This window comes from Corvus cornix, chromosome 13, assembly GCF_000738735.6.
Source record: "Corvus cornix cornix isolate S_Up_H32 chromosome 13, ASM73873v5, whole genome shotgun sequence".
NCBI classification, from domain to species: Eukaryota; Metazoa; Chordata; class Aves; order Passeriformes; family Corvidae; genus Corvus; species Corvus cornix.
In genome coordinates this window covers 15,305,360-15,325,314 of record NC_046343.1, presented here as the reverse complement: position 1 = coordinate 15,325,314, position 19,955 = coordinate 15,305,360, and the positions used below count along the sequence as shown (strand labels likewise).

Here is a 19,955-nt window from a genome sequence, read left to right as displayed (position 1 = left end):
GTAGTTAAGATGAAAGTTCTTTAAGACTTCTTTTAAATCCAGCATGGAAAAAAATATGTTGGGGAGCAGTCTTGCAACCCACTGGTTTGTTTACAGTTCTGCCAGGTCTGAAGTGATGCCTGGGATTTTGTTAACCCTAAGTGTGCTTGTGGGTGGCTTTAGCTCATAAGTCACTTACCTCAACAAAACCTGACTTCTGGTCACAGCAGAAGTGACTAGAGAGGTGGGAAAGTCACCTTAAATGGCCATGTCTTCTCCTTTTCCAGAGCTGCTCTATCTCATTATCAGACCATTTCTGCAGAGCTCAGTTCAGACACAGCCCAGTGCCTGCTACTCCTGGTGAACAAAATAATCAGAAATCAGTGTGTCATAGAAACAAATTGTCACTGCACTGATGTAAGAGATTTGCTATGTAGCTGTGTTTTTCAGTCTGTTATTAATGAAGTTACACAAACTGAGAATATCTTCTTGTTAACTTTTACTAAGGTATTTTATTACTGGCAGCAGATGTATAACCATGAAATAGTTCTTGCTCTTCTTGACTTTGACGTGAACTTAAATGGTGTGATGCTACGAAATACTAGAAAAAAATCCTTTTTTATGCAGATGATGAAAGCTACATTTGTTTACTGTCACTACTCTGAGACACAAATAGCATAAAACAGCTGAAATACTTGATTGTTCTACTTAGAGGAAAACTTTTGGTAAATTGACACTGGAGAATGTACTTTAAATGGCAGTACTGAGCTGTAGATTGTCTACTAAGACAGTTAATTATATGTTATGTTAATTGTGTGTTGATTTATGTTATAGTTGACTATATGTTGAGCTACTGGGCATATGACGTTTCTAAATTTTTTTTCTAGATTGAAATAACTTTTTAATTTATGCTACAAACAAAACTGGGATGTCATCTCAACAAATGAATGAAACTGATTAGGGTTATCTAATTACCCCCAAGATCTCCTTTACAATCTCTGCTTCTGCAGTTCACTTGGAGTGTGCAGCCTTTACCATCTTATGCAATATATTCGTGTTCACACATCCTCTTGCAGGAGTGCAGGTGGGGGAACCTGTCTGGGATTCAGGCTTTGGGTTTGCCATAACACACTGAAGGTGCTGTGCAGGAGAGTACTTGCTGTATTTTCTTAGTTGGTTCTGTTTTGTCTCATCAGTTGCTTTTCTGCAACTGCACTCACAGATCTTGGCACAGAATAGAATTTAGAGGCAGTTAAATGCAACTTCTGTCTTCTGCTCAAATTCTTCTTTGTAATGGAAATTAGCATAGCTAAAACTGGGTAATTAGCTACTCAGCATCTTACAAGGTCTTGTTTTCTGGAACTGATAGCAATATTGAAGGAAGCAAGACTTGTTTCCCATTCTGCCTGTCCCCAGCCCTGAGAAGGTAAGCTTTTTGTGTGAGCTTCCTGTATAAAGAGTTTGATCTTTTAGGGAAGTAAGGAATTTTCTATTTTCCTTAAAAGACCTTGTGCCTTGAAAAAGACTTAAGGAAGAAATGGTAATGTATGTGAGGGTGATGAATCTGTCCGCTGTCTTCTGTGGAATATCAATGTGGAAGTGATTGCACAAATAAACCAACTTGGAATAAAAACCTCCACGGACAAAGGGTGTAACTATTACCCACCTTAATTCTTTAGACCTGTGTTGTAAAAACAGGATTTTAGGGTTGCTGTATGTGCTTTGCTCTGAGTGCACTTTCCTCTTGCAGCTAAGAAAAGATTTTATTCCCCAATCCATTCATGGGGAGTTAAAGCAGCGATTTTTCAGACACAGTCAGACAAGGTAGGAGCTGAGCAAGATGAAGTGGCAGTGGGTTCCAGTAGCTGAGGAGTTGCAAAAGCATCATCATGAAAGTCTGCCAGGAAGAAGTTCCAGCAGCTGTGCAATGCTGAGAGCTGCTGTGGGGAAGGGGATGGCAGCAGGAGGCAGCAATTCCTGTGGGAGCTTTGGCCCTTGAGTCGGCATTAGGGGTGAGTCCAGAAGGTACAAGAGGGGCCGTGAGCTCTGGCCAGAGCCCAGTCCCTGTGTTTGTGCTGTGCTCTGCACGATCACATCAGGGCATCAGAAAAGTATTGCAAATTAGATCCCAGTCTGCAGGTGAAGTTTCTGTATTTTGGATCATTTACTTTGAAAAGACAGTGGCGTTAACTAGGTGTATTAGAGCTCTGTGGAGAAGCAGGTTTGTAAATGAGTGCTAGAAAATAACAGTTCTCCACGGGGCTGTTGTTTTACAGGGAAACACAACAAGGGAGAACAAGAAACTAAAAGCAAGGCAACGTCTAAGCCAAATAGTGAATGGGAAGGGGGATTTGCTGCAACAGGGATTGGGAGGAGTGAGAAAGATAATCAGCACTGGTTAGGAAGTTACTACTCAAAACCCATATTAAACTGAAAGATTAAATTGTTCAGCCTCAAGATCTGTTTTTGACAGAATAACAATATAAAGTGCATTTTCCAGGGACAAAAAGGATTGAGAACTTTTAGATGAAGCTTGTCTGTAATGGAGATAATGGGAGTTTCTGGGAATTGAGCCCTCTTTAGTAAACATAACATGATTTGCAATGTTATTTTAGGGGAGAGTAACGAGCTAAATCCTTTTCTAAGCTAGTATGGTTAAGATTACACCAATTCAAGCAAATCTGTGATAAAGGTTAAAGTGATTTTCCTCCAGAAATATATATCAGAATTCCACGTGCAAGGAGAGAGACTGGCAGTCTGTGCTCCACATGATTGCTAGTTAAAACTGAGAAATAAAATGTCATGGGTTATCAAAAACAGATGAGATGGTTATCAAAAATCAAGAGATGGAGGTAGCATGGCAGTGTTAGACAGTTTGGATAAAAAGTGATTGCTAAACTGCAATGGAATATCCAGAGGACAGGATTGTCAACTGAATTTGTTGTACTGAGCAGAAGATCAAACAAACAGTAAGTCTTGCAAGGATTTCATTTGGGGTTTTTTAACTCTAAACTTATAAGTAAAGCACAGACTTTGTGCTTTAAGATTACATACTGCCTTGAATTCAGTATATTGTCCTTAATGCAGATTCCAAACAGCTTGGCTTGGTCTTTGCACATCCAAGATGTCCTCACCCAAGTTAGCTGACACAGCAGCCTGTGTGGAAGCACAGGCTGTAAATATACCAAAAGTTGCTTTTGGCAGTATTGTATTGACAGTAAGTCTTTAAGAAAGTACTGCTTTGTTTAGAGAATAGTCTCCTACTTCCTCCAAACATAGAATGACAGAAATTAAAAAGAATGGGTGTGGTATGAAACATGGCTTTGTCTTCACTCCGTTTCTGTTTGCAGAGGAGACATGAAAAGCACAAATCTGTGTTCGAGGACAGGTTAGAAGAGCGGAGTATTTAAGATGTAGTGTCCCCTGAAGTCAAGTCTTTCAAGCCTGGTGTTGGTCTGGTGTCCAGAACTGACCTAGCCCGTGATCAGAGATTGTCACTGCAGGCGGGCTTTGCACAGACCTGAAGTTCAGGGGTGGTGCCGTACGGTCCTGGTGTGGTTTTGGTCCTTTTTTCATGCTTCTCTTTACCGCTGACATGGTGCAAGAGAAAGACCCGGTTTGGGATTCCCCTCCCCCATGACACTGGGGCACAATATCTTGAGTTGAGAAAAGAGGAAGGAAGCTCCGAGAGGCAGCAAATCTCACAGAGCCCTCGCAGCTGCCTCTGCCTGCTGCTTGTCCGAGGGCTGGGGAACGACGGCGCTTCCGGGGCCTGTGTTTGTCACCCACCTCCAGCTCTGCATCCCGTAAATCCTGGACTCCTTGGCAGTGGGCATCCCTCGGAGCCTCACGGATTCATGTGTGATGGCAAGATGGCACAAGACGGAGAAGAGTGGTGTGGGTAAGTAACTCAGGGAGCTGCCATTTCAGTGTTGTCTTTCTGTCTTCTGAGCAGGATGTGGGCAGGTGTTTTCTCTGGTGTGATGAGTTAACACTGTCTACTTTACCACGGTGGCTTAATTGAAAGGATCAACTTTGTACAAAGTTTTGACCTTTCAAACAGAATGGCATGAAGTACATGAGAGTCGGCCTTCCCACTCTCACAGTAATGCAGCTTTTGCCACCTTGGTGTGTTAGAGGCAGACTGAACAAATAATGTGTTGTATAATGTGCAGCAGCCAGAAAGTTATGGGGAACAAATGTAGGGGAAGGGGAATCCTACAGTTGCTTCTGCAAGATTGTCACTTGTGGTCCCTGTTACAGAAAAAAACTGTTTGAGTTGGTAAGTAGTACTTTTTGGAAGGAAAGTAATCTTCTTAAAATGAATGATGTTAACTTGTATGGACTGAATTGCTGTTTAAAAAAAGCCTTAAAAAAGTAGGAATCAAAGCTAAAGCACTCGAAAGCTAAATGCTAGTTCTTAGTTATTAACCTTCTATATACTTCTGACAGAATTTTTTTATTTTAAGTAGGCCATAGTGTTTTGTGATGTGCATTAAAAACCCAACTGGCTGCATGAAATAAAATGTAACACCAAGGAATTTATAAGAGGAAAATAATGTCTTGTTCAACATCCATGTATAGCAGTAGTAGAACTGCAAAATGGAAGTAGCCTGTTCTGGTGGCAGTTTACATTACAAAATAAAAGGTGTAAATATTTTCTGTTTCAGTTTTACGTATCATAAAAAGCACCTACTTTTTGCCCTTGTAGTAGTCTCTGTGGTAGTTGAAAGGTTCAGCAAACCTCACATAGTAAAATCCATCTTGTGAAATACATTGCTTCAAAAACAAATGGCAATCCAGCAGTGTTTGTTGTCCTGTCCAAAACAATATCATTTACTCTAGAGTAGGTCGCTGGGAAGAACTGACACTGCAAACCTGCTGGCACTTCCTTTCCCCTCTGCTTGCTCCCCTGCTGCTCTCACCTGTGAGCAGAGTGAGTTTGGTGTAAAATAGAATCTGGGCATGTTGTGTCCTGCCGTGTGGTGATGGTGCTACCACTTGCTGGCCCCACGGAAGTCCATTTTCTGGGTTAAAGAAGGGGTTTCTGTTAAACATGTTAGAAAGCTCTTTATATTTGTATGTAAAAATCACAGTTGTAGTAGTGTCTGTGGTTTAGTGTGTCACAAAGGAAAATAAATAACAATCAATCGGACTTTTCAACAATATTAGAATAGTAGTTATGTAAGTGGTCATACATGTGACTTTATGGTAGGTTCCTTCAGTAAGAGCATTCTGTCTCTGTTTTTGCACAATTGCTTGAATTTAACAGATGAGTACAAATTCAACAACCTTTAGCTTATACCCAGAAGTTCCTTTTCTTAGCCAAACTGTTTGCTCACAGTTTGTCTTACTTTACCTTTATCTTGGAAACCAAGTGTATTCTTTCATTATATACATTGGTGAGAAAAATGCTCTTGCACCCCAGAATAATTAAAACAAGCAGACAAACCCAAACAAGCATGTACCACCACGACTGGTTGTCCTGTCCCATAAATTAAATAAATTTATGTTCTTTGAAGTTGGCAGGAAAATAGTGTAATTGCTGAATTTCAAGTAAATGAAACTTACGGAGTAGTGAGGCCTGGAAAAGGGGCATTGGCAGCTATGGTCACAAACAAAGAGGGTTTTGCGTTTATGGTTGGTTGTAAGCATGCCTCCTGTGTCTGAGGGAGACGAGAAAAATGGGCAAACTTGAGTCTACTGAGTCATAAATTCTGTGAAAGTTGATGAGCTTTTGGAGTAATACACACTGGAAGCTTTTTGACCACATAGGGTTATTTTGTCTTCTGTGGTTTTGAAAATCTTTGGGTTTAAGTCTCTGATTACAAATCTCACGTTGAATTTTCAAGTCTCTTGTTTAGAAGTGTGCTTGATGCCTTCAGTTTCTGCTGATCAGCAGAGTTTCAGTTTGAGAATATTGGGCCCATCATGCTTTGGATGAGCAGAGTACACTGCAGGGTAGGTCTGGGAGACCATGCCATCCCTTGATTATGGTAAATTGCACCTGTTGTGCCCACTTTTGTGTTTTACTAAATTAAATGGAGTGGTCCAGGTGGAAGATATTCAGCTTTGCACTTGGAAACTACAGTCCTGGTTTTACACATGAAACCTGTTCTTAGTCTTGCAGCATTCCCAGCCTAAATTTGTGTTATTCCTCTGGGCTGGACAGGATGGAAGAGTCATGACAGGCTGGTGACATTGGGTGGCAGTTTCCTCATGGAAAATCTTTGCCTTTGTCTCAGATGTTAAGCAAAGTTACAAACTGGTGAAATATTACGTTGCCATTCTAAACTCAAGCATCTGATTTACTCCTGCTGAATCTGAAAATGAATGTTTGTCCTTTTGAAGCAAAATTATGGGGAGGAGTGGGGGACTTCTCTGAAGGTGTAGAAAAGCACATGCTCAGCCTGAGTGCACAGGGCTGAGACTGCCTTGTCTGATTTCATCTGCTGAAGTCCTTGGAAATTATTCTACATCTCTGAAATCTGAATAGATTGCGGTGTAAAGGAGCAGAGCTTTGTTCAGGGCAGGTTTCCTCCATGAAATGCACCCTCTGAACCCAGCAGACTGTTCCAGCTGCTTGGGAAGCAGCAAAAGGCAAACTGAAACGGTATGAAGACAAAGCTGGGGAAATAATATTTTTATCCATGGTCTTTCATGAAAAGAAAAAATCACAGCTCAATATCCTTTCCTTCGTAAAGAGTTCTAAGAAAAATGTCTGTGCTGCATTTTTATATGAGAAGGAAAAGAGTCAGAGACAATATCTTATATAACTGGTTTGGTATGTTAGAGCTTCCTGGTTCTTGTAATCCATACTGGCTTTATCGTGCCTAAGAAGGAAAATAAGTAGCTCAGGTCAGCTAAAACCTCCATCTGGCCCCAAGATTAAGCAAGTGAGGAAGTCTGTATTCAATTGTTTTCTGAGATAACAGCTCATTACCTGAGAACTGCAGAATTACCCTTTGAGCATTATTTGCAATAAATTTAATCAGCATCTAACGCTTAGGACAAGTCTCTGACCTGTGATTTTTCCCCTAGAACTGTACCCATGTTGTGGTCATTAAGGCACACTTGGTCTGTGAGATTTTAGGGGAGATCCTTAACTTGGAATACTGGAACACATTTTTTACAGGTTTCTTTCCAGAAGTCAAGAAATCCTGCTAGGACTGTATATTTTCACCTGGGGTTTATCTGTCTCCTTGCTGAATAATTTCACCCTGTTCTCATGAGAAGAAAATGGTAATTGAGCACCAAGAATCGATCACTTACGAGCACTTTACTACTCATAAAAGTGGAGCTGCATATTTTAAAAATAAAACAGGGTGCTCGCTGTGCCCATTAATTAGAATTTTTTTTAATATGCAAAACACATCATGAGTTATTGCCTCAAAATCATACCAAGTTGTCCTTCTGTTGTGGTAAAGGGAAATTAGGACCTGAACGGTTCAGTTATATCTTAGGATTTTTTTTTTTTTTTTTTAATTCTGTATAAGAGTGGAAAAGTAGCCAGGAAAAACAACTTGAAACATGGCTTGTTATAGAAAGGTGAGTCTCAAAATGAAACAACGTAATGCTTGTACTTTTTATAAAGAGTCGGACCTGGACTGCCCCTGAAGGAAAACAGGCAGCAAAGACAGGCAAGATTATTAGGCTAATAAACGGTTTCAGTGTTGCAGGTTGTGAGATTTTCCTCGCTTACCATTCCCACCTTGCAGTAACTTACAGGCTAATCATGTAAATAGCAATAATATGGGCTTTAACACTGAGGAAATGTAGCTTTTTGAGGAAGGGGTTCTGTTACCTGGGTTACTGTGACTCTTCCACAGTGTTTTGTGTGTGGAAGTCCCCAAACAAGGTATGAGGGGTTTTTTTTCTGCTGGCCATTTAAATTAGGAAAGGTTAACTGTTTTCTGTCTCCACAGCCACCCATCTATTCAAGAGTGTACACACATATTTATCTAGAGGGGGGAGTGTGCATATCGGATCCAACAGCTCTGGCTGCAGTAGATGAGTAGGAGTTAAATGGAAACAGAGGAATTTTCTTCAACCCTCAATTTTTCCCGCTGGGATAGACACTGGTAGATGTCTTCACTCAAGCACTGGGTGTGAGGGTGACAGCAAAACCACACAGAAGCTGCTGAGAGTCACTGTCTGCAGCACGATCTGTTTGACTGGACTGGAAAGGATTCTCTGGGCACGCCTCAGGGACGTGATGGGAGTTGTTCCTGTCTTCCTGACGTGCAATTCAAAGCCCACCTGGGCTTGAATGGGGCTCAGTTTGGAAGGCTGGCTATGTCAGCAGTCTGACCCAGCATTTCCATGTGCTCTCTGAGCAGTATTGATGCTGTGGTGTGCTGGCCTTCAGCTCGTCTCCTGAGGGAGCTGAGAATCTCAGGGGACTTGCACTGGGCTGTTTGTTTGCTGAGTCATGCGTGATGTGTGTGCTATAAAATTGCCACAGAGGTTATGGGCATCTCTAAAAAGACAGTTTTTATCCTTTGCTTGTTCAGGGGAAAATTTTCCACCTGTGTTCTCAGTGAGCTGTAAAGTCCCTATTTAGGAACACAGTCATAAAATTGGGGTTGCTGGGCATTCTCTGAGCCATCCTGGAAGAATCTGGCAGCACCTGTGTGCAGACACACTGCTGCTGGGAACACCTCAGCTTGGGGCTGAGGAGGGCATCTGCCATCCAAATCTCCCCCGCTAATCTTATTGCCATGACTTCAGTCACTCCTGAGGTCAGTAGTTACTATTAGGATTTAGGGTGAATGCTGGGGTCTTCAAGCAGGTCGCTTTCTGTGCCTCAAGGATACTGAGATACATGACTCATTTTTTATTTATGGTTGGGATACAGGATGCCAGGGAGAGGAGCAGTAGGAAGGTTCTTCAGAGAGATTTGAAAGGCCTTTTATTTCTACTCACTGGAGAATTTATTTTTTAAAAAGCCAACAACATGTTGTGAATATCCCACCAAAAACCTTGAATTTCACGTGGGGTTTTCATACACTATTTTTGAAGAGAAAAATGAGTTAAATGTTTGTGCACACATAACCCTGAGGATCTCAAAAGAGGGTGGAGGAAAGGGAACCCTCCTTTTGGCTGGTGAACTCTGAGGCGACACTCACAGATACAGGAGGGTCCTGGTTTGTGAGAGAAATGACATCACTTATAGCTGACAGAAAACATAACTGGATATAATAGTCAAATTTTCATTCACAGTAAATAATTAAAGCAATAGCAGATGTGATGGTTAAGCTGTCTGGTGCTGTAGATAAGACCTTTGGATGTAGCTGATGGTGTTGGGTTATTTGTTACATTTTTTGCAAAGTACTTTGGGAGGTGGTTTATCACAAAAGGTGTGGGTAGGTCTATAGCCTAAAACTTTGTAGAGGGATTTTTTAAACTCATCCTACCAAAGCAATCCAAGTTCTACAATAAGATCTTTCTTGTTAAGTTTCCACTTACTCATTTAGAAATAACCAAGATGGTATAGCCACTTCCGTTGCCAGTTTGTAACTGCATTTTTCAATACATTCAGGGCTGTTAAATGAAGTTTTAAGAGAGCAAAACCGAAATGCAATGTAAATATATGACTCAGTAATTTGCATCTATATTTTGAGACAGCTACAACTAAGTAGAGCAGCACATATTTTGAAATCTAAAATATTTGCTGGTCAACAGTAGTCTTGATCTCCATGGACTTTTGAGGAAAATAGTATTAAGAGCATGGGAGTGCACACACATCCCCCACCTCCCAAACACTCCAGGCAAATGTCTCTTGAAATGTCATGATAACTTTTCAGGGTTGTTTGCCATCCTTCACTTATGGAAAAGAGACCTGTCAGAATAGAATTACACATGTGTTATGCTACGTAAACTCAATTTTGTGTTGGGCTAAGGCAGTTCCAAGGAAGTGTTTTCAAGATTCTCTTGAATAAATGGCTGAATCTGGGAAGCAGAGCCTCACTTCAAAGTTATACTTCTTTTACTCCTCCCCATATGTTGAATGATTCAAGCCTTGCTCTCCCCACTCAGGAGGAGGAACTGCTGGGAACCTCTTCACGTCAACAAAAAAGAATTTATTCTTGGTCCAGTAAGCCTCTTCAATCTGAAATTCCTTCTAATTTCTGTTCCAGAAATATAACAAATATAATGATGGCAAAAGAGACATAATTTATGGAATACTTGTAAAGGGAAGAGGATGAATCTATTTAGCTCTACATTCCTACTTTAGGCATTTTCCTGGAAGGCAATTTATTTTGAGACTTTAATAATTTAAGCAAAATAAGTAAAATGTTTAAATAAAATGTATCATGATACATGTTGACCTAGCAGAGATGAACATCCTGATTTAGAAACCTGGAGAGGGGAGCAGAAGGAATGCAGGAAGATGCTGAAGGTAGACTCTGCTTTATAGATCAGCTTTCCCTCGCCCAAACTACTTCAGGTTTGGTTGCTGTGTGTGGCTGGATGGGGACACTGCCAGGAGCCAAGGTGGAGCTCTGCTGACTGACACATTTCCTGCACACCTGGGGTCACCTTTAGCAGCCTGTTCCCACCTGCACAGTTTAATCGGGGGATCAGCTGTTTGTATTTAATCAGTTTCCCTGTGTGATTGTAGCTTCAATAAGCACTTCTGCTCTAATGCTGTTGTAGAAATTTGTAACCGAGCCCAGAAAGAAAAAAAAATTTACAGAGGCACGGTTAGCATAGGAGCCCACATCCTGTAGCCCTGGAACGTAACTGGTGAAGAGGCTTATTATCTTGAATTCTCTCTGAAACTTTGCTGTTTCTTAACCACATGTAGATAAGTTTCTGATTAGAACACTTTTAAAATCCCCTCCTCCTGTGTTCTATTCAGAGTCATGCAGAGAATACAGAAAATTATGAAACTTGGTACTGTTTCCATATGAAACACAGTTTCACGTTAAATTAAAGCATCTAAACCCAGGAAAGAAGTCAGTAAATTTAGTTTTTACAGGCATCTCTGTGCCCTTTCATGCCAGTGTAACTATAAATTTCGATAACTCTGTGCTTAAATCCTTTGGGCCAGTAGACAAACAATTCCCCAGCACTATAATTGTGTGTTTATCAAAGACCTGCATCTAAACAGTGCTCCTAAATCCTGTGCAGAGCAGTGCTGATCAATAGCTGGTGTCCCCATGCTTGCTGAGTTTTCTGTGGGGTTGGTTTGTTTGGTTTTTGTTTTCAGCACTGGCCATTTTCACCATCTTTCCATTCTCACAAGAGATTATTTAATGGTGACAAATGGAGCTTCTGGATAGAATTATAGTTCTGTTTGTCTAGCCTAGTGTATTTATCCCAGTATCCAAACCTTAATAACCATGTCTGGTTTTCAGTTAAACTGTAGTGTGTGGCTGTATTGAAAAATAGTGTTTTCATCCTTTAATTTTCCAGCTATATACAGTTTCAAAGGCACAAAGATACAACACCTTTCTCTACAGATTGGTGATGTGGTCCATATCCTGGAGTCCTTTGAAGGTAAGTCACATTTCTCATTTCTTTGTGAATAACATATTCCTTTCACCTCACAGCAATTCCCTGTATTACATTGGTAGCTGTCTAATCCTCTTGTTTTTAGTGGTGGTGGTGGTGGTGGTCTATTTTGAGGAAGAACGTGATCTTTTCTGAAGAGCCAAAATTAGACATATTACAGTACATGTGGTTTTTTGGGAAGCCTTTACCAAATGAGGAAGTCATCAAGGTGAATGTAGAGTTCGTGAAGTTTGTGCCAGCTTGTGATGTACCTCATGGAATTTATATTAAATTTGATTTAAGATTTAAAGGAGTAAACTTTTTGCCTCTAAACTAAATGTTGGTTGCTAGGAGATACTCAGCACCCTCATCCTGTTGTACAATGAGGAAACCCAGTTAAAGAAATCTGAGTGTCAGCATGATAGAAACAGTTCTGAAGGCCATCCAACTGATTGAACATGTTAAGCAGCAGAACTCCAAGTCAAGTCATGCACGATGGACAGCCAATACCTTCACAATCCCACTGATTCTCTGCAAGTCTCTGCAAGACAGAGCTACTGAGGTTTCCATTAGTATATAGCACAGAGGGTGGAGTTATTACTAACTCAGCAGCTGGGTATCTGCAAACGTCACCGTGAGAGTGATTTCAGTTTGCAGTGATGCTCTTGACCAGGCCAAGAGTTTTTTAAAAAAATTGCAAACTGCTTAAAGCTTTGAAAAACATAGTGTGAAATTATCTTCCTCAACCTACTTCTGCTGATAGAACATGTGTCTGTGGTATCTTATTAACTGTACTTATGTTAAAGAGAGAGGCCAATTGCTGCCTTACGCAGTGGCAGAGACAGCTCAGTGTTGAGACATTTGGTTTGTTGTGGTCACAAAGTGCAAACACTCTGAAGCTGTTTGAACCCAGCCTTTTCCACCACACAGAGCTCTAGGCTGTTTTGTCAGGAAACAACAAAGGATTTGAGGGAGGAGCACCTGAAAAACCACATTTACAATGTACTGGAGCACAAACCCATAATTATTTCTCTTCTGTTTGTAAGATTAAGTCAATATCTTTAAGCATCAGTGAAAACATTGATGTCACTCAGCAGCCAACAGTCACAATGATTCCTGTCCTCTCCTAAAAAACGTAAGGTCTGCACAATTCTTTAAGCCTCTATTCTAAACATTTTGGCTAAGAACAAAGCACACAGACAAACCAGAAACCTCCTCATCCCTGTATTGTCTATTAGTTGCAGAAATAGCATTTCAGGCTTCTGATGCCTGTGGTACATTTGTAGTCAGCCCAGCCTAGTGAGTTGAGTGCTGATCTTATGGGGTTATTTTTTGTCTAAAAGTCTTTTCTGAATCCCCTGCCCTTGACATGCTCTGTCATGCCTTGCTTTATGAAATATGTCTGTCAGTGAAGAAGTGGAATCCTTCTCACTGTGCGAGTGAAGTTCATATTTCATCAGATATCTTCAAAATATGCTGCCAGCTGCAGCTGGCTAGTAACCAATGGTGACAGGATTCTTCCCGTGTTCCTTTTATGTCCTGTTTTAGTTGGTTTTGCATGGACAAAATTTATGCACAGAGCATACATGTGCTGTCACAGCAGATGGGGTGAAACCAATTTTACACACTTGGTTGTAAATTGAGACTATGTGCAAATAATTCAGTTTTAGCAGTAAGATGGAATTTTATTGTTGAGAAAACACTGGGGGAAAAAAGAATCCCAGTGCAGAAAAACCTAAAAGAAATCTGTCCTGAGTTTTTCTTTGAGGTCAGCAATCATCCTGTGACTTTTAGCATCACCTTTCTGACACTACTGTTTGGTGTTTGGGATTTATTTTTATTATTTTATGCTTTGCTTGCATGGCTGCGATACCTGTGATAGAAATGGTGAGAGAGAAAGGGTGATAACAAAGACATCACCTTTGTTCATGAAATTACAGTTAGAAAATGTATGCTTTTAGTCATAAATTCTTTCTATGGGATGAAAAAAAAAGTAGTATTCAACAGTTAAACATTGATTCTCTGCAGGTGATTTTTCATGATGGGGTGTGCACATGATGTGGCCCCAGATCTAATTTAGGAAGGTTGAACTCTGCTTTTTATGCTTTTTGTAGTTTATTGAGACTTAACTGTGGAATAGGTGGAGCAAAGCCTGAATTAATTTTTAGCTTTCCATTACTGCAATTCTGTACTCCTGTCTTTTGGAAGGGCTTTCTAGTTACAAATGGAGCAGAAGCCAAATAATAACCCTGAGTTTTCTTGAGATTCCAACTTGAATTTACACCAAGAAGCTGCTTATTATGGTTGAGTCCAAAAGCTAAAATTCCTCATAGCAGAAAAATGACTTAGTCTTCTTGAAGGAAATTGAGTGTGTAACAACCATGTGCTCTATTGGATTAATACTGGGCCTGGAACAGCGGAAGAACTTCATGGGCTATCCAGGACCAGGGGCAATCGTGGCTGAGATAGATATTTAAGGATGTGCACATAATTACTTTGAGATACAACTTATTCTACCATTTTAATGTGAGCATGGGGTGTTAAAATATGTGTACAATTATCTGTACTTACTGTGCAAGGTTTGAAAGCAGACAATACAATCATATTTGATAATATGCAAGTCATGCTTAATATAATCCCTGCTATTCACTTTAATCTATGTATGTTTGAAGTAACTGTTAATTCTTACAAATACTATGCTAGGTATTTTTTATGTGAAATAAACCCCATGACTTTGTTGTGTGCTTTATAATGCATGGGTTTTTTTGTCATACCAAGTTATCTTTCTCCCTTTTAGATTGGTACAGGGGTTACCTAGTAAGATACAAAGGAGCAGAGGTAAGATCACACTGTTCATTCCTATGAGACTGTTTTTAAGGAGTCAGCTCATGAATTGGGTTTTTTGACTATCTCTGCCTAGATAGTCCTGATCTCTCTGTTCTGATCTCTCGAGTCAGCTATTGCCACTCTTTCCTTTCAAGATGAGAAAAATGATCAGCATTCATCCTGGACAATGTTGGTAAATAGAAGTGAGGGCTGAGAAAAGCAGATCGATGAAGAAGAAATGACTGTGACTTCAGGTTAATGGTGTTGAAGACACCATTTGAATTGAATTTTGAAATAATTTGCTGCTAGATGTGTTTGTTTCTGTACTTTTCCAAGGATTCTTTAGGCTACAAACAATATAAACAACTTGTAGGAGGCTTAAGTTCTTAAATATCTATAATGTGCAAAAATAGTATTAATTTTTTTAAAAATCAATGTTCTTAAGCCCAAAAATGGAAAGCCACAGAGGAACAGTTTTTACCCTAGGTATGATGACTCCTGAGTTAAGTAGCAAGAAAATTACTTCTTAATTTCAAATGCACTTTTCCGGAAGAAAAGCATTTTTGTTTGTAACTTGCTCTTAGTATAAGACTCTTTTTTTAGGGAGCAGCAATGCAAATGCATTAAAACACTATGCCTGTGTTTCAATTACTCCTTTGACATTTCTTTTGACTAAAAGTTTTATTACCATTTATTCTATATAAGATTCTATTTTAATCAATTAAAATTTAGCCTAAAACTAAAAAGGGAAAATATTTACCAGAACTAACCACTTCCTTTTAACTAATTCTTAATTCCTAATATTGCTAAAAGGCTTCAAGATCAACATGCATAACATGCTTTAAGAAGTATTATTAATTTCATGTACTAAGATACCACTAAATTTACCATTAGTGTGACCTTCTTCTTTTACTTTGCTACTTCACAGACTTTTTTAGCTTTAATCTTAATGAAGAAAATGTGGAAGTGATAAGACATGATTGTGTTCTGATTAAGATCCAGTGCTTAAAAGAAAATGGTTATAAAAGAAGCAATCTAATTCGGAGAAAGACTTTGTAAAGTAGCACATTTGTTATTGAATTATTGTGGTACTTGAGGTACCACGAGTGAGTTATTGAATAGAGAAGAATCCAGGAAGAATCTAGTTAATTACCAAGGTGAGATTTGCTAGTTATGGGGAGGATTGTCATGGACAGAGTGATTGTCAAACATTCCTTTAATCATAAAGGATTAAACTTTGGCTTAAGACATTTCAGCTTTTGTAGAGCAAGAACAGGTCACATTAGAACTTTTTCTCTGGTGACAAACCATTTGTTTTCTACACAGGTCAGTTAAAATAGATGTTGAGAATGTCATGGAACCTGGTGCTTTCTTGGCTACATCTTGCTGGGCATCTCTGCACAGCCCTGGGGAGCAGAAAATGAGACTGCGATCTCAGCTGCAGTGGGGCCACACAAATCTGGGAAGGCTGAGAGTTTATGGCTTTACTGTCTCCCTTCCTCATGCATTGCAAATACTTTTATCAGTATTCAATGATCCTACATCAGTCTTTCTTCTTTGCTTTGATAATCAAGCTGATCTCTAAATTAGATTGTGTTTTTGTCTATGAAAGGGGAATGTATGAGATGATGCACAGACAAAATGTTTCTTTACTGAATTTAATCTGTATTTTATTATATTGTATTTAATTGAACTGTTTTCTGGGGTGGAAAATGGTGTTTCTTATGAAGAAAGATGCCTATGCAGTCTATATTTGCAGAGATATAACAAAATTTCTATTATTTGTCAAATAGAAATGCATCCATCTGGACAGAAACTAAATAATCAGCAGTTAATTTGGGTATTACAGTTTGTCATTACAGTTTATGTTCATACTCATGGTTGTTACCCCAGTGTTCTTGGAGAATAAGTGTGGATTTCTGATTTTTCTTCTCCTTCAACAGGGAATATTTCCTAAATCCTTCATCCACATTAAGGAAGCTACTGCTGAAAAGAAAAGGTATTGAATTTATCTGTTTTATTACATTATTGAGCTTGTCTGCTAAAGAATGAGTTTTAAGGCATTTATGTTCCTCACCCACAGTAACTATAGTACACACCCATGAAATGCAGACACTCTTTGTGATAAGTTTCCTTCTCTTTCCTAGACATACAGAAAATGTCATACCTGCTGAGATTCCCTTAGTCCAAGAAGTTACCACTACTCTCTGGGAATGGGGAAGCATTTGGAAACAGCTCTATGTGGTAGGATGCCATTTGTTGCTTGTTAGTCAGTCCTATTTATGCCCACTGGGGCCTTGTTCAAATTAATGTCTTTTCCTACATTCAGGGCAGGGTCTGGGTGGATTTAAGAAATTGCTTTCTCACTACTAAGATTTTCTTCAGTGGCTTTAAATGCCTAGTGGCTTTAAATCTAATTCAGCCATCAGCCTTGGACTGGATGATCTTAAAGGACTCTTGCAACCTGAATGATTCTGTGGTTCTGTAAAGGGAAAGCTGACTTCCTGCTGAGGAGTGGTGTAACTTCATGCCTTTGTTTCAACCTTGAGTATCCTGTGCATGATAAATTTTTCATAATTTTGATTAGCATTGAAAATTTTCCAGATAGGAGTATAAAAGATAACTGGCATGCATTTGAAAAGATTCATGATGCTCTTGGAATGCTAGAACAGAAGTTCTTCAAGGGTTACTGGAAGCAAGTAGCTATCAACAGTTGGAGATTTCAATAATTGTACTGAGTGTTCCAGAATCCCAGCCACTGGATTTTGCTTTTTCTCTGTTGGGGAAAAGCGATCTTGAATGTGCTGTAGTTTTCTGAAACACATCACTTGTTAGTCTTCTTGATTAAGTCAGCAATGAAAACCCTTCTTTATTTTCAGTGAACGACACTAGAATTGCTTTAGTGACCTCTGTGTATTCTCTCATTTTTCTCTTAAATGTGTTAATACCACAGTAAAGTGTTGTTGTTCCCATCAGTATCTCATACAGAAGTTAATTATTTTTGTAATGTTTTCTCTTGATAAGAATTTGTTAAGGAATTTTAAAACAACACAATTAAATAAAACAAAAATAACATAATTCCCTATCCTAATACAGACTGCTTAAATTTCGTGTCATTTCTTTATGATCACATGGGATATTCTGTCCTTAAGAATTTGTGGGATGAGACATCATTATTTTACCTACTTATTGTTCCTGCTATCATTTAGCATTAAATATGACATGTAGCCTTTAGTTGTCAAGACCATAGTTTCGCTTCAACTCAAAGCCTGAAACTATTGAGGTTTTTTTTGTCTCCTAGACAAATAAGAAAGCCCGGTTCCAGCAGGTGCAATCCATGATGTATGACTTGATCGAGTGGCGGTCACAGCTTCTGTCGGGGACTTTGCCAAAAGATGAGCTCAAAGAACTCAAACAGAAAGTCACATCCAAAATTGACTATGGTAACAAGTAAGCGGCCTACATTACTTCTGGAAAACGTGATTTATTCTGAAGCACATCATCAAAGAGATGATGATAAAGTTTTCATGTTTAAAGGTTTGGAATTCAAAAGTGTGGTTCATATTCTTCGTTTTCAGACTTCCCCCTGTTACTCCTGGGCTGGTGGTGGATACTGTGATGAGGCTTTTCATAGCAAATGGTTTTTCAAAATATTATTTCTTAATTATAAATACATGTGCTTGTCTATCGGGAAGATTTGAGATCTGGCCTCTATGTGCATGTGTCACCAGCGTGCTTGGGGCCCAAAATTTGTCCATCTGTCACAAACGTGGCCTGTGTCCAGTAGTGTAAGTGACCCTCAGAAGTGGTGCTGGCAAACTGTACTAAGTCTGCAAACAAATGCATCCACACCCACACCCAATTCTGTAGGGAATTTCCAGGCAGAACTCTGGTTCTGATAATAGAAGTGAAACTACCAGGGGCAGAATAGTGATTTGACAAGATGTCTTGTCTGCTCCCTGCCAATAAAAAGCCACTGCAACACAACATATTTTTTGGCAAAATTGTGGGATTATGTGAGGTCAGTGGTGTTCTACCATCTGATAAGGGGGGAGAGAGAGAGAGAGCTTGGTAAAAAAACCTTCACAATATTATTTTTACAGGCATTAGAATCTGCTTATAAACTGTGTTTCACTATTATAAGTGACTGTGGTTGCTGTGGCCTGAAGGCCTCTATGCAGCTGAAAGTCTACAAATACTGGTGGCTACACATACAAAATGACCACAGGGTGTTCTGAAACTCTTAACTTGTTCACTGTGATTTGGATGCAAATTTGTAATAAATTGTATTCATACAGAGCACACTGTGGAATACATGTATCCTACTGCACTGTGTGGAGCTCAATGCTCACTCAAAACCAGAATTTACTTTGAAGTGCTCCAATCAAAGAAGCCCAGCTGTGATTAAGACAAGATTAATATTCATTTGCTTTCAGACTTTTGTTTTCTTATATTCTTTCTGTATTATGAGACAGTAAAGTGCTTCCTTTGGAAGAGTAGGGGTGAAGAGGATGTTTAAAATTATTTGGATCACAAGCTGGATGGTGTTTTTAAGCTCCTGAAAGTGTGGGGTTGAGTTGTGTGGTGTGAAAGAAACTTGCCAGACTGTGGAGAAGAAATAAAGGGGAAATTACAATGAAGGCTGAGGGGGTCACTGTGGGAGAGGGAAAAAAAGAGTGACAGGGGAAAAAAGGCATGATTTGTATGAGAACAGGGCAAAGAGAGCAGAGTTAAGTATTGGGACAGAAAGGGTAAGAGAGCAACATAAAAGCAGAAGGCAACAGGAAGACTCTACACATCTTGATTACAAATGTTGAGTGTTAAAAGCTAAAAGCAATGAAGACTGCTAAAAGTCATTGAATAGGGTGAAACTATTTCATGTGAGAGGCATTTCAATGCTTTGGTGACATTACTATAAATTCCTAAATATTGTACAGCAGCTTAAAGAAGAATCATGGTATGTAGTTAGATTTTTCTTCAGTTTTGCATATATAACTTTAAATCTTTAAGTGCCTCCTTGTTTGTTACATTTCTAAGCTTTCTTCATATAGAAGGAAATAACCCTACCATTATGCCTTTCACATTTTCACAGAGTACTTGAGCTAGACCTGATAGTTAGAGATGAAGATGGAAATATCTTGGATCCAGATAAAACCAGTGTTATCAGCCTGTTTCATGCGCATGAAGAAGCGACTAATAAAATCACTGAGCGAATTAAGGAGGAAATGGTAGGAATGACTGGCTAAACTTCGTTTCCTTTGCTAAAATCCAAACAAAAACTAGTCTAAGGGTTGAAGGATGGAATCAAAATTTGGTGGAAACATTTTTCTCTGGCTTAAGAGCAGATCTACAGACTTCTGTTATAGATAAGGCTAAGCCTCAAATTGAATTGCATTTGTGCACTGGATTTGGGCTGTGGGCTGGGCTGAAAGCTTGTGTCTAAAGCTGGTTCTAAATCCAGTCTGAATTCATATATGGAAATATGTCTCTTCACTCCATCCATGGACTACTCAACAGGCTGAATTGCATAGTGAATAGTTACACACTTGGAGGTCAGGCTGCAAACCAGGATTGACCACAGCTTGCTTTCACAAGGTCTTGTGACTGCACTGGTTGTTTTCTAAGTGTTGCTGCTTGCTAGTTAGTCTGAT

At 39.4% G+C, this 19,955-nt stretch overlaps 1 protein-coding gene across 1 annotated transcript in view; it reads left to right on the top strand.

Annotated features, from left to right (window-relative positions):
- Positions 1–3,611: 3,611 nt before the first annotated feature.
- The window catches only part of DOCK2 (dedicator of cytokinesis 2), a 157,527-nt gene continuing 141,183 nt past the window's right edge, over positions 3,612–19,955 (top strand). Inside the window, exons 1-7 of the mRNA XM_010406219.4 lie at positions 3,612–3,880; positions 11,401–11,484; positions 14,276–14,316; positions 16,248–16,303; positions 16,452–16,548; positions 17,606–17,754; positions 19,397–19,532. Of these exons, the coding sequence (XP_010404521.2) occupies positions 3,844–3,880; positions 11,401–11,484; positions 14,276–14,316; positions 16,248–16,303; positions 16,452–16,548; positions 17,606–17,754; positions 19,397–19,532 (600 nt within the window). The 5' untranslated portion in view covers positions 3,612–3,843. The remainder of the gene's footprint in view (positions 3,881–11,400; positions 11,485–14,275; positions 14,317–16,247; positions 16,304–16,451; positions 16,549–17,605; positions 17,755–19,396; positions 19,533–19,955) is intronic.